At 63.7% G+C, this 13822-nt stretch overlaps 6 protein-coding genes across 6 annotated transcripts; 2 read left to right on the forward strand and 4 right to left on the reverse strand.

Moving 5' to 3' along the window:
* Nucleotides 1-451: 451 nt before the first annotated feature.
* VTJ83DRAFT_3706 (uncharacterized protein) lies at nucleotides 452-2483 on the forward strand (the record flags this gene model as incomplete). The annotated part of the gene is made up of 4 exons (XM_071010114.1): nucleotides 452-931; nucleotides 1045-1131; nucleotides 1200-1263; nucleotides 1348-2483. 4 exons carry the CDS (start codon nucleotides 452-454, stop codon nucleotides 2481-2483), a joined length of 1767 nt encoding a protein of 588 aa, XP_070867584.1.
* Nucleotides 2484-2799: 316 nt separating this feature from the next.
* Nucleotides 2800-3168, forward strand: VTJ83DRAFT_3707 (uncharacterized protein; the record flags this gene model as incomplete). The annotated part of the gene is made up of 1 exon (XM_071010115.1): nucleotides 2800-3168. One exon carries the CDS (start codon nucleotides 2800-2802, stop codon nucleotides 3166-3168), a length of 369 nt encoding a protein of 122 aa, XP_070867585.1.
* Nucleotides 3169-5898: 2730 nt separating this feature from the next.
* Nucleotides 5899-7365, reverse strand: VTJ83DRAFT_3708 (uncharacterized protein; the record flags this gene model as incomplete). The annotated part of the gene is made up of 1 exon (XM_071010116.1): nucleotides 5899-7365. The coding sequence occupies one exon, from the start codon at nucleotides 7363-7365 to the stop codon at nucleotides 5899-5901; it is 1467 nt and encodes a 488-aa protein (XP_070867586.1).
* Nucleotides 7366-7537: 172 nt separating this feature from the next.
* VTJ83DRAFT_3709 (uncharacterized protein) lies at nucleotides 7538-7882 on the reverse strand (the record flags this gene model as incomplete). The annotated part of the gene is made up of 1 exon (XM_071010117.1): nucleotides 7538-7882. The coding sequence occupies one exon, from the start codon at nucleotides 7880-7882 to the stop codon at nucleotides 7538-7540; it is 345 nt and encodes a 114-aa protein (XP_070867587.1).
* Nucleotides 7883-9943: 2061 nt separating this feature from the next.
* VTJ83DRAFT_3710 (uncharacterized protein) lies at nucleotides 9944-12622 on the reverse strand (the record flags this gene model as incomplete). The annotated part of the gene is made up of 1 exon (XM_071010119.1): nucleotides 9944-12622. The coding sequence occupies one exon, from the start codon at nucleotides 12620-12622 to the stop codon at nucleotides 9944-9946; it is 2679 nt and encodes an 892-aa protein (XP_070867588.1).
* Nucleotides 12623-12966: 344 nt separating this feature from the next.
* On the reverse strand, nucleotides 12967-13746 carry VTJ83DRAFT_3711 (uncharacterized protein; the record flags this gene model as incomplete). The annotated part of the gene is made up of 3 exons (XM_071010120.1): nucleotides 12967-13104; nucleotides 13179-13615; nucleotides 13674-13746. The coding sequence occupies 3 exons, from the start codon at nucleotides 13744-13746 to the stop codon at nucleotides 12967-12969; spliced, it is 648 nt and encodes a 215-aa protein (XP_070867589.1).
* Nucleotides 13747-13822: the final 76 nt, after the last annotated feature.

The raw sequence follows: 13822 nt of genomic DNA on the forward strand, positions 1-13822 counted from the left end.
CAGCCCTTCGTCGTGGGTCCCGCCTGTCCTCCGGTCCCCCGTCCTCTTCCACGCTCGCCGTTGTTGTTGCTGTTGCTGTTGCTGTTGCTGCTGCTGCTCCTGTTGCTGCTGCTCCGCTCCTCCTGCTCCTGCTGCTGCTGCTGCTGCCGCTGCTGCTGCTGCTGCTGTTGCTGTTGCTACCTATACTCGAGTCTCGCTCCCTCTCCGGCCCGGCTGGTCTTGCAGTCGGTTTTCCTTCGCAGGCGAAACCTAAAGACAGGCAGCGAGCGACCCCGTCCCGTCTTGCAAAGCCGCCGCTCGCAATCCCGCCTCCATCGACGCACTCATGCTCCCGGCACAGGCACGACTCCACACGTGGACGCGGACGCTCGACTCCTCTCTCGGCTCTTAGATCGTCACGTTGCAGACGGACCCTCACCTCCTCCGCCCTCTCACAGAACCCTCCTCCGGCATGTTCCAGCCCGAGCCTCCAACCTTTCTTCACCTCACGACCGGGTATGCCATTCCGCAGGGTCTCCCCGATTACAACTTTGAACCCACACCGCTCGGTCTGAACCACGATCGGAGTGCTTCGGCGCCGGGTGCAGCAGGCGGAAATTCGGCGGTCAACAACCTGCTGTACGGGTCGCCTGGGCTGTTCGCCAGCGCCGGCCCCAGCTCTTGCAGCGCGGGTGTCGGCCCCGCCCCGCCCGTCTCCGCCCCGTTCCCTTTCCACTCCACCACAGCGGCAGCAATAACAGCATCAACAACAACAACTACGACGACGACGACAACAACAACAACACCGCCAACATCGTCCGCCGCTGCTCCCACCCTGACCACGTCCGCACATCGCCACCCTTCCATCCCCCTGCTGCCCCAAATGGAGTCGAATAACGACGATATCGCCTCGCAGCAGGAGGCGGCCCGCGGGTACCAGCCAGAGCTCCAGGTAATTCTTGTCATCGCTTTCTCTTCCCCCGTCTGCCGCTTCTTCCTTGCCGAGTGGGCGAGGCCCCAAGAATCCACAGGCTCACACGTGCGGAACCCGCGCCTTGCCAACAGGGCCCTCTCGTGGGCAAAAAGACGCCCATCTCCGCCATCACCGCCGAGTACGCAAAGGCCGACCCGGTCTATGTCCAGAAGACGTCGGTACGTAGAATGCCCGATGGGTGAGGTGCATGTCGTGCTGTTCAGCCTATCCTGACGCATCCTCTTAGGCGCTCCCGCAAACGTACTCTCATTACCGCCCCATCCTGGGAGATGGCAATTGCGGCTGGCGAGGTAAGATGGCGCCGACGCTCTCTCTCTCTCTCTCTTTCTCTCCCTTGCCCTCAGCATGGTCACGGCGATGCTAATGATGCGCAGCCATCGGCTTCGGCTATTTTGAGACGCTCATCAAGATGAGCAACAAGGCCGCCATCGTCGCCGAGAGGCAGCGCCTGGAAAGCCTCAACAGCCTGATCGAGACGGTCGGCGGGTTTTCGTCCCACGTGTACGAGGACTTCGTCGAGGAAACCCTCAACCTCATGGACAAGCTCTCGGGCCTCGCCGACCAACCCCACCAGGCCATCGCCGCCCTCGAAGAAGCCTTCAACTCGGACGCCACCTCCAACTCGATCTTGTACCACCTCCGGATGCTGGCCATCTCGTACCTCAAGGCCAACAGAGAGCGGTTCGAGGGCTTCGTCATCCTCGACTCGGGCGTCGACGGGTACTGCGCCGAGGTTCTCGGGCGCCACGGCGTCGAGATCGACAACCTCGGCGTGATCCTCCTGGTCGACGTGCTCCTCAAGGATGCCGGATTCAGCCTCGAGGTGGCCTACCTGGACCGGAGCGCCGGCTCCGAGGTGAACAAGTACACCTTCCCCGAGGAGGCCGCCGGCCGGCTGGGCCCCACCATCCACCTCCTGTACCGCCCGGACCACTACGACATGCTCTACGTCCCCGAGCCGGGGCCTGTCAACATCCAGGTGCACCGCGTCGCAACCTTTTCTCAGCCTTTCGCTGCCGTGAGCAGCTCCCCCATGGCCATGCACAGCTTCGGAGCCGTCAGCATGCAGGCCATGTCCATGATCCCGGGGTTGGGCATGCAGACGCCGGGTCTTTTGGGTCCCATGCTCCAGCCGACCCCGGCGTCGTTGCCGTACAACCCGGCCGCGGTCCCCTCCGCATGGGTGCCGCAACCCTACGTTGACCCGCTCCAGCAGGCCGCGCCGCCGCCGCCGCCGCCGCCGATGCCGATGCCGACGGCGCCCGCCACGGCCCCGGCGCCATCGGCCGACCCGATCCGCATCAGCGAGTGGTGCTGGCGCAGCGGCGACCATGCCAGCGAAACATGGCGCCGCGAGCAGACGATGCAGACGCCGTCGTTCAGAAACTCGCACTTCAACACGGCGCACTTCAATAACCCCAACTTCCAGCCCGAGGAGTACAGGCCGGACGTGGATGATCGGACCACCCCGCCGCAGGGCGGCGGGAGGAAGAAGTCGACCGGCTCATGAGCCGTGCAAAAGAGGGCTGGTTTCGCCAACCGCGGCCGACAACCAGGCCGCTACCAACGATGGCGCGCGGGCGCATGAGATACTACGACGTTACCGGGACATACTAATATCGGCATTGCAGGGGTGGGTGGGTGTAGGGAGTTTTTTTTCTTTCTTTTTCATTTTTTCCTTTTTTGAGTCAGCCGACGACGAAGAATGACCGGACCGACTTTTTATTTCTCTCTTTCCCTCTCTCTCTTTCAGGTCTCGACGAGGTGAACGAGAGAAACCCCTGTTCTTTTCAGGGGCCATACCCCTTCCCGCTTTGTGGACAGCGATGGGATGGTCTGAAGCCACATGTCGGCCGTGTGAGCTGAGTTCCAACTCCGTCATCTACGCCATCTTTCACGTCGCGGCTTTGGCTTCAACCGGCACGGGCACAGCCATGGGCACAGCCATGGGCACAGCCATGGGCACACGATATTCCCGTCTTGTCTTTTCTTTTTCTCCTCATTTGGTTGTTTCTTATCTACAAGCCCACTACGCAAGGTCTTCATGGTGCATGGTGTCTTCGGCTTCGGATAGGATTTTTTTCACATTCTCCTTCCCCGGTTTTTCTTTCTTCCTCTTTCCAGTTTATTGTCCAGGATATGGGATTGCATCTCACAGGAGAGGATGGAGGCCAAAAAGGGGGGTCGTTGGGTGACGAGGACTTTCAGGCGCGGCGGCCTTGCATGGACGAGGAGCAACGGGGGAAGGGGGGGGGGGGGGGGGGAGCCTCAAAACTGACAGAACAATCATTGTAATACAAAACGGTAGGGGGCAAAGTCTGCTCCGCACCAGAGAGGGGGAGGATGCTGGAGAAGACGGATCGGCCGAGAGGTTAGGCTCGCTCTGGTGCGGGATGAATGATGATGGTTTTAGATGTCTACGTAGCGATCATGATTTTGTATCTAGGTCCTAGCCTGTGGGGGGGGAGAGGGGGGAAAGGAAGCCAGGGCAGAGAAAGCCTAGCTTCTTGTCCAAGGAGGGTAGGAGGGAGGAGGAAGATGATATGAAATGGAATCGGTCACTTGGGCCTTGGTGCCATTCAGTCCATCCAAACCCTACGAGAAGCCACTTACCAGCTACCTGCCTACTTGCTTGCTTGTCTGTGCTGCCTGTCTGGCTTGCAAGCTAGCTAGGCAGGTAGCGAGCCAGCCAAGGTACCGTGCTTTGGCTGGATGTAGGTACCTAGGGCCGCACCGTTTGGGTGATGTGATGGTCTCCGGATGTGACATCTGCCCAATGCCGGCCCTTCAAACGACCCGATGCGGCCCGCTTGACGCTTGACGAAGGGGCATCAGGTGTATGTGTCATCCTGCGCGTGCAGCTGGCGAGCGGCGGGTGGGTTTCCGGTCAAGTGTCAGGTGGTCTCCGGGAAGCGGGGGGGGAGGAGGAAGAGGAGGAAGAGGAGGAAGAGGAGGAAGAGGAGGAAGAGGAGGAGGAGGAGAAGGAGGAGGGTGGGGGAGAGGGGGGAAGCTCCCACGAGGGGCGTGCCGATTGTAAAGGCATGGTATGGCGATTGTCTCACGCCAGCTTCGCGCATGCCATGCGCCGGGCGAGCTGCTAGCACTTTTTGGTAGATTACAGCCAGTAGATTACGGTCAGTAGATTACGGGAGAGCGGTGAGGTGTAGCCTGGTAGGGATAGCTGGATGGTTTTTTTTTTTTTTTTTTTTTTTTTTTTTTTTTTTTTTGAGATGGCTCTCTCTGGTGAGAGAGAGAGCCGGCGAGAGAAAGAGAGAAAAGAAAGAAAGAGAGAAAGAGAGAGAGAGAGAGAGAAAGATAAAGAGAGAGAGAGAGAGAGAGAGAGAGAGAGGTGTTCCATAAGCGGGCATCTCCCGGGCCTGCTTTGCCCACCGCCATGTCCGTCGTCATGACGTAGGGTCCGGTCCCCGTTGCTTGGAAACATGGGCACAAGAAGACGAAGAAAAAAGACGATAGTACGAATGTCTGACACGCACACACACACACACACACACACATTTCCCATCCTACGTCGTCCCACCTGACATCCTCCGCGCGCGGGCCCGAGGTTTTGGGGGGGGAGAAGGGTTGGTTTCCCAGGAGGATAAGCACCGAAAGGTGGCGTTGGGCAATGTGAGACACCCGGCCCGGGGCTGGACAGTAGCGGGAACCGGCTTGCCTCATCTGGGTTAAGAAACCTCCACGTGAAGTGAAGAATGTCGGGGGCTTTCTAGATGGGCGCGGCGGGAGGATTTTTCCTCCCCTCCCCCTCCCCCTCCCCGGGGATCTTGCCGAGGAGAGAGACGGGCTGCGTCAGGGATTGAATCCGATTATTAGGCCCGTCTTGAAGCTTGGCAGACAAGACGATGAACCCGTGGGCTACATGGCAGAAAGGTGCAGGCGGCATTGTGCACGTGTAGGTGCGGTATGGGGAACGGATTTTGTCGGCACGGGATGGCGGCGACGCGATGTCGCAGAACAAGCATTCCTACCAGGAGCGTTGGTTCAGCTAGGCCTGCGCTGGCCCTCGATATCTCAGGGCCGGGACCAGCGGCATGGTCCTTGTCTCGGGGCTCTCACGGGCAGACGTGACGTGCCCGGCTTGGGGGGAAAGGGAGGGGGGGGGGGGGGGGGAGGGGGCTGTCATCCCAACACGTATTCCATACTAATACAGCACACAATACTAACTACATAGGCGCCCAAGGTAGCGAGAGGGTTTGATCCTGCGAGGCACGTCCGGCCCGAATCCCGCCAGACGTTACCCTGACGGCCACGTTGTGTTGCAGTTGCAGGTCCCAGGTGGCGTTGGGAGGCGTGTCCCTGACCACCTTTTCCACGCGACCCTCTCCCTCGGAGCTGGGCCCGGGCGGGTTGGGACGGCTGTGCCACGGACGTACACCGCTGGTACACGGTACACACATACACACATACATATGCATACACACACACACGCACAGAGAGAGACAGGGACTTCTTACGACGACGAGGAGGAGGAGGAGGCTCCACGCACGACGCCGCGAGATTCGGCGGGTTCTGCGCCTTGGGAATTCGCGAGGGCGAGACACTCGTCCCATGCAGGTCAATGAAACGGGAAACCCCGTGGTTCGGCCCACTTGTCGGGTTGTGGATTGATATGCTGTGTAGTGAGGATGATGGCGGTGATGATGATGATGGTGAGGATGATGATGAAGTAAAGGAGGAGGATGGAGTATGCCATGTTGGAGGACAACATCCCGTCTATACCTCCAGAGACAAAAAGAAAACGGGAGTGATGCCTATGTACTGCGCACAAGCCCGTCTCTGTCCGGGGGAGACCTTGCTGTGGTGGGTGTTGAGAAAGGAGGGGAGGGGGGAAGTACGCATTCTTGCAAGCAGTCGTCGCCCTCCTGGAGGTTCCGTCATGCAGTTCTACAACGCATGGCCCGGAATCATGCCCCTACGCCGAGCAACCTCCGGATGCTGTCCAGATACTCGAGCTCCTCGCCAAGATGCTCCGCCGCGTCTGCTCCTCCTTCGCCCTCCTCGTCGTGGCCGGCCTGCTTGCCCCCCTGCTCCTGCGCCGACCGGACCAAGCGCTCCATCAGGCCCAGGACCTCCTCGGTACCGACGCGTTCCACCGCCCCGCTGCCGCGCCCGTCGTGCTCGAGCCCGATGCCCCGCGCAAACTCCTCGGCCCACGCGTCGGCCACGGCTTGCTCTCGGGTCCTTGCCTCCTCGGCGCCGAACCGCTGCTGCCGCAGGAGCATCTCGTCCAGGAGCTCGACCCCGCCGCGGAACAAGTCCCCGGCGGCGTTGACGGTGGCGGTGGCGGCCGCGGCCGCCGCGGGACCGTGCTTGCGGGCCCTCCTCGCCAGCTCGCCGGCCACGCTGGTCACGCCCTTTCCGGCGAGCCCGCACGCGACGAACCTCGACCACGGGTTCGTCCGCTCGTCCCCGCTCCCGTTCCCGCCGCCGTCCCCCCGGCTGTCCGTCCCCGGCAAGGCCACGTTCAGCGCCGTCCCCAGCGCCGTGATGTGCCGTCGAAGATGCACCCCCAGGGCGGCGATCTTGGCCAGCTCCTTGCTGCCAGCCTCCCCGATCTCCGCCTCGGCCCCAGCCCCTTCTTGCTGCAGTTGCTGCTGCTGCCGACGCTGAAGCAGCGGCTGGCGGACGACCCAAACCCCGGGATCCTCCGTCGTGACCGCCTCCAGCCCAAACGCCCGGCCCAGGACGGCGGCGGTCGTCGTCTCGAGGAGGCGCGCGTACGTCCGCACCGTCAGCCCGCCGCCGCCGCCGCGCAGCCCCGCGGGGGCGCAGCAGCTCAGGCGCGCCGCGGCGGCGGCCGCCGCCTCGGGCCCGACGGCGCGCAGGTCGATCACCGGCCACAGCACGACCTGGCCGGGGCCGTGGTAGGTGGTCAGGCCGCCGCGCGGGGAGGCGAGGACCCGGGGGTGGGGGTGGGAGGGGGGCGCTGGGAGGGTTCCTTGTCCTGCCGTGCGCGCGCGGGCTTGCGATGGCACGTGTGCTTGTGCTTGTGCCTGTGCCTGGGCTGGTGCCGGTGCTAGCGCTGGCGCTGCCGTTGGCGCTGGCGCTCCCCGAAGCCCGGCAAAGGGCGGAGGCGGCGCGATTTCCAGCGGGGCGGTCAGCCTCGCAAGCTCCCCCCGTGTCAGGGGCGCGGTCTGGCGGCGGCCGAGGGTGAAGATGGGCGACGGGGTGAAGGAAATGAGCGCGGGGGGCGGCGGAGAAGGCGGCCGCGAGCTGACCCCACCGTCCTGGTGGGCGGCGGCGTCCTTGAAGGCCAGGTGCTCGCGGCGGAGGTGCTCCTGGACCCGGCTGGCGAGGGTGTAGGGGACGTAGTGGGGGTGGAGGCTGGGGAGGTGCAAGTGCCGGAGCCGGAGAGGCTGGGGGGGCGCCATGGTGACGGCCCCGATCGTGGTTGGCCTGTCGGTGGCTTGTTTTCCCCCGGGAGGGGAGGGTGGAGGGACCTCGTTGCGGTGATGTCAGCGATCGTTAGGCGGAGAGGGGGGGGGGGGTCGACCGAGCTGGTGCTGGAGGGAAAAGGTTGGCTGCCAGCCCCGGAGATGCACATCACCGTTCCCCGAGCTGCGGTCGTATGCAACGGACAGCCACAGGAACGGGATGCACGATGCTCACTGGGCGAGGATCGGCAACCTCGAAGCAAAGGTACCCTGATCGGGGGCTGTCGTGTTCGCTGCAGGATGGCTTCTGTTGTTTCTTTTCCTCTTCTGCTCGTCTTCTTTCTGTGGCCGCTGTTTCTCTCCTCCTCCTCCTCCCCCCTGCGTCTCGTCCTGACACCGACAGAAGAGAAACGAATGCGTTTTCCAGGTTCTGGCCCGATTCGTTAGCGTGCGGTCTGGTAGGGGGGTGGGGAGGCCGACGGCCATGGTCGGCGTCGGATGGGGCATGCTTCATGTAGTTCGTGATGCTTGCAAGCACGCCGGCTTGCCACGACTCACCACCTCCTCCCCCCAAGCTAACTACTTGGTTGGGTGCTGCTATGTACCGCGTAGCGTCGGTCTTGGTGTTGTACTTGCAAACGCTTTCTTTTTTTGCGCGAGGTGGAGTCCCGTTCAACCCAAGGCCATGGGTCAGGAAGTTTCTGGCTCGCTATCAGGGCCCCCATGGATGACATTCCTGTCCTCATCGAGTCGAGGTCCCCGAGCTCACAAACCCCCCTTAACTCGGGTTTGTTGGATTTTCGCCCGGCTCGCTGGTCCCACCCCCTTCGACGCGAACGCCCCGCAGCGGTTCATGCCGCTTGCCAGGGGGGCCGGCCCATGCGCCGGCGGCCTTGGCTCTGCCAGGTCTAGGGGATCCCCCTGGCTCGGCGTCTTATAGCACAGCCTACGCAGTACTTACACAGTACAGCTGTGCTGCACGAGGGCACGCCCGTCGCGGACCTCGATCAACAAACCCGCATGCACGCCAACCACACAGTACACAGTATGTACTACTACAGGTAGATAGCTAGTTGGCAGACGGTACCGCCTCTATCGAGGCCAACGACACAATGACGATAACGTTACGCGTCCTGCATGCCAGGTCCCCCGAGGAGATCCCTCTCTCCGATCGTGATGCTCACGACGGCTCAGCGCAAGCATGCCCCTCATGATCAATCACACACACACACACACACGCTGCCAGGGCGAATCGCACCCGGTTCTCTCGTCGAATCTTCCCGCCGTGATGGCCCACGACGACGACGATCTTGTTTCATCGCTCCGATCGGCACGGTCCTTGGGGTGATAACCACGCAGTATGGTGGGCACCGCCCGTCTTCCTTCTTTCGGTCGTTCTACCATCATCCGCCGCACAGCGTCCGCACAAGCCGGCTGGCAGGAGGAAGAGGTGCGTCGGTCCGTATTCGCATCCATGCCCATCCCCTCCCTCTCAGCCAGCTCCCCAACCTGCAGGCAGGCAAGCATTCTAGCTACCTTTGTGGTGTATAGTTATCCGTTCCTTTACACGGCACTCCGTACCTACCTGATGGAGGTTGCTACCTGGCCAAAGGGATTCTCCAAGGTACTTACGTAACTACTGCGTAGGTCCGCAACGCACATCTACTACGGTACAAGTGCTGCTGCAAGGACGGGCTCCTCGGTTCTGCAATGCCACGACGGTCCCGCCCAAACCATTGGCCAACTGCCGATGCAAAGCTCACGTTGTGCATTGCTACTGCTGCTGCTGCTGCCTCCATGTGGCTTGAGAAGAGGGGGGCTAGCAGCTGTCTGCGAGGCACGTATAGTATCGTGCTGTGCTGTGCTTTGCTGTGCTGTGCTGAGCCTATAGCAAAAGACGGTCCGTATGCACATACTTATAACCATATAGAAGAGAGAGAGAGAGAGAGAGAGAGAGAGAGAGAGAGAGAGAGAAAGGAGGGAGAACAAACAACGTACGAGTTGGCAGATCCAGATCCAGAACCACAGCGGACGTCCCGGCGTTGCGGCACCTCGGCGTGGCGTGGCGCGCGCGCCAAGGCTGCCATTGCTGCGAACGGGCCGGGCATCACGTACTCTGCCTCTGCCTCTGCCTCTGCTTCTGCCTCTGCCTCTGCTTCTGCCTCTGACGACGCCCAACGATCCAAGGTTGTTGTTACATCAACGTCACGTCTCCATGAACGCAAGGGCCGGGACCTGCAACGCACGTGCTCTTGGTGTGCTGTGCACGACCGCTCTCTCCTCTCCTCGGAGGGCTTCTGAAAGCTAAACGCGGCCGCTTGCCATGCCGACCCCCCAACGGGGGCGAAGAAACACTACAGAGTAGGCATCTCTCTCTCTCTCTCTCTCATGCCTGGAGCTGGAGAAGCTATAGGAGCAAGGAAGCCTACCTGGTTGGGTGTACGTGCCGGTCGGTGGTTCATGGGAATTGCTGGGTTCATCATGTTTGCGTCACGAGGGGGAGGGTCGTTCATTCTATGATACAGCATGATAGATCGTATGATACAGCGAGCGATGCATGCCCAGGCTGGGCCTCTCACGTTTGCTTTCCCTGGCTCGTATCCTCCTCTTCCTGGGCCCCCTTCAGGTACTCGGCATCCTCCAGATCCTCCGGGTCCTCCACCTCGTCCCCGCCCATCTCCCTCCACAAATCCTCCATCTTGACCCGCTTCCCCCGCTTGTCGCTCAGCCTCGAGACGTCCTGGCCGGTCTGCCGATCCCGCGCGCTCAGCACGCCGAACTGGGGGTGCACGTTCACCTCCACCACCTGGGTCCTCTTCTTCTTGTTGCCGTCCTCCTGCTGGCCGGGCCTCCCGAGGCGGATCTTTCTCGGCGTCCGCGTCTTGGCCCCGAGCGCCCAGAGGTCGCCCCACGCCGCCTTGCGCGCGTCGTGGTAGGCCTGCTTGGAGAAGGACCGCGGCACGACCCAGCGCTCAATGTCGCCGGCGGGCGTGCACACGTCGAGCGTCACGTGGCCCCGGCGCTTGAGCGGGGTCAGGATGTTGCGCGGGAGGGACAGCGGATGCGGCGGCGGCGGCGGCGGCGCCTGGCCGGGCGGGTCCTGCTCGTAGCCGGCAAAGGCGCGGTCCGTCGCCTCCTTGCCCATCAGGTAGGCCGGCGACGGGGCCGGCTGGGCGCCGCGGCGGACGGCGAGGTAGCTGAAGTCAATGTCCTCGTGGCTGCGGTGCGAGGCGCCGAGGATCCGCTGGAGGAAGGGCGGGCGGATGAAGCGCTGGCTAAAGTGGCAAAAGTCCTTGCGGCCCTTGCTGAGGCCGGGCGTCAGGTACATGGGGCACTTGGCGTGGTTGGTGCAGGGCGCGATGATCATGCCGGGCTCGCGCACCCGCTCGCCCTCGGGCTGGATGGCCGCCTCGCGGGGCGCCGACGAGGGCGAGGGCGGCACGATGAACTCGCTCAGCAGCCGGTCCCGCACCTCGGCCACGGCCTCGAAGCCGCGCGGGTGGCCCTTTTCGACCACGATGAGCACGCCGCCCTCGGGCGAGAGCATGCTCCACAGGTTGTCGAGCAGCTCGCGCCGCTTGTACTCCTTGTCGAGCGGCATCAGCACGTGCGACGCGATGATGACGTCAAACACCTTGCGCTGCTGCGGCTCGCCGCCGGCGTCGAGCTTGCGCTCGGCGCCCTCGAGCGAGTGGATGTAGTCGGGGAGCCGCGGCAGGAACGTCGTGTTGTGCAGGAACCGCGACACGCGCTGCCGCAGGTTCTCGTTGCCCACCACCACGGTCCGCTTGCTGGGCGGCTCGCGGCCCGCGACCTCGCCCTTCTCGCGCAGCACGTCCCAGCCGGCCTTGAGGACGTCCTGCCACGCCGCGAGGCCCGCGCCGCCGGCGCCGACGTCGAGCACCCGCGGGCCCGCGCCCCCGGGCCGCGTCAGCAGCTCCCGGAGCCACGCCTCGCCGAGGCGCTTGCGCACCTCGACGAGCACGCTCGTGACGGTGGCGTACAGGCCCGGCATCACGGCGGCCAGGTAGGCATCCGCCTCGATCTTGGACATCCTGTGATGGCCGGCCTGGAGGAGGAGCGGCTTCTGCGGGAGGTTGGACTTGGACTTGGGCGTCGCCGGGCCGTAGGGGAGCCCCGGCCCGCCGAGCACGCGCTCGGCCGTCTCGCGGACGTGCGCGATCTCGGTCCTGGCCAGCAGCTCGCTGATGGGTTCGACCAAGGTGGCCTTGGGCAGCTGCAGCGTGCTGGGCTTGGTGCCGAACCGGCCCAGCCGCGTGTACTCGTGCAGCCGCCGCGAGCCGGCCACCTCGCGCGGCTCGACGAACCGGGCGTCCGGCTCGCCGTCGTCCTCGTCCATCTCCTCCTCCTCTTCTTCCACCTCCTCCTCCTCGGTGATGGTTTCCTCCTCGCGGACCCCCTCTTGGGCAGGCCGAAGCGCGGCGGCTTCGAAGTCGGCCTGCAGCTTGAGCAGCGCTTCGAGCTCGCGCGGGTTGTTGGCCGTGACCTGCAGGTAGTCCAAGGAGCCGCCCTGGGCCAGCGGGAACCGGCCGGCGAGCTCGAGGGCGTCCGCCGCGTCGAGAGCGTCCGCCTCAAGGCCCTCGACGCCTCCTTCTTCCTCCTCGGCGTACTCTTCCTCCGCGCCTAGCTCCTCTGCGTATGGCTCCTCCGCATCGTGGCGCTCTTGCGCGGCGACCTGCTCTTCCATCGCCGTGGACGGATCAAAGGTGTACTCGACCTCCTCGAGATGGCCCTGCTCCGTTTGCCGCAAGAGGGTGGGCTGGCCGCTCCCGCCGGCCGCGGCGCCTCCTCGGTGGAAAGGGATGCCCACATCTTCCGGTCTCGTTTCCCGCAGCGGCGGGCCGTAGAGCCTCTCGTAGACCTTGTATTCCTCGGGCGACAGGTAGCCCGGGGGCAGGGTGTTGCCAAAGGTCTGCCGCGCCTGACGGACGAGGGTCTCGATCTCCTCGGGGGATTGCGGGCCGGCCGGGTCTGTAGGGAGCTTCGCGGGATCCTGCCGGCGCGACGGGGTCGACGAGAAGTGCCTGGCGGTGCCGGCGACAGGCCAGGAGCGGGGCGCGGCGGCGGCGGCGGCGGCGGCGGCGGTCGAGGTCAGCGGCGGTTGGGCGCGGCGGCGCTGCAGAAACGGCTGCGCAGCGGGCCTTGCGCGCGGCAGCAAAAGAGCATCGTAAAAGCTCAGAAGCTGGGCGCGGCACCCGGGACACCGATGCTGCAGTTTTCCCGCCGAAAGCATGGTGCAGCCGTCGTCAATGTTGGGAAAATGGGTGCTGGAGGTGCGTGGCAGACAAGATGCAAAGGGAACTTTTTCTGGGGAGAATCGGCCTGCGATAAGACGAAATGATACCTGACAGCGTGGGGTAACGTTACAATACCGTACGGTAATGATTACGCCCGTCCCTAGGTAGCGTAGCAGGAGTGATTGCGCGGTGCGGCGCCCTCATGCAATAAAGGATCCGTGAGAAGAAAACAAAAGACCAGAAAGCAATGCTCGAAACGGCCCATACCACCCGTGATAACGCCTCAACACCCTACCCAACCATTCGTTGCTTGCCCGCTCATCCACGACGGAGAGGACGACTAGCTCGACCCCAGATCCGCCAGCGTCTTGAATCCGGGACGGGCCGCTGGCCGGCCGGAGCCCGGGGCTTGCCCTCGCGGAGCCGGGGGGTTCTTCAGGTTGAACGGCGAGTTCTCGGCGGCCTTGTACGGGTCGATCTGCCGACAGGTCAGCCAACACTACACACCACGCAGCGTCACGCCAACGACCGGTCATCCACAAGACCACCCACCGAAAACAGCGTCCAGAAATACAGCCCACAGAACGCCACGAGAGCCCGCCACAAGGACGCCAGGTCCCTCGGCAGGGGAAGCCTCGCCGCCGCCGCGGGGGCCGAGGAGGAAGAAGGCCGGGCCACCGGGGTGCCGCCCAGCCGGTGCCCCGCGCCCGAGAAGGCCGTGCCGCCGCCCGGGCCGGCCAGCTTGACGGCCTTGTCGACGGCGGCGGTCAGGGCCGGGGGGTTGGCGCCCTGGATGGTGTCGACGACGCTGCCGGAGCGCAGGACGATGAAGGTGGGCATGGCGCGCACGCCGTACTGCGAGGCGACGTCGCGCTGGGTGTCGACGTTGACCTTGCAGAAGGCGATCTTGCCGGGCTTGGCGTGCTTGGTGGCGAGGGACTCGAAGACGGGCGCGATCATCTTGCAGGGGCCGCACCAGTCGGCGTAGACTGAGTGAAGGGGTAAGCGCCTTGGGGGAGATTTGATCATGTTCCGAGGGGGACTTACAGTCGGCCACGACGATGGTGTGAGAGCCGACGATTTGGCGCCACTCGGCCGAGGACGAGATGTGAGTGGCCATGATGGTGCTTCTTGGAGCAGAGAGCGGCTGGGTTGGGTTGGGTTGGATGGGGATGGTGATCTTGGGTGGTTGAATG

This window comes from Remersonia thermophila, chromosome 3 (genome assembly GCF_042764415.1).
Source record: "Remersonia thermophila strain ATCC 22073 chromosome 3, whole genome shotgun sequence".
Lineage (NCBI taxonomy): Eukaryota > Fungi > Ascomycota > Sordariomycetes > Sordariales > Chaetomiaceae > Remersonia > Remersonia thermophila.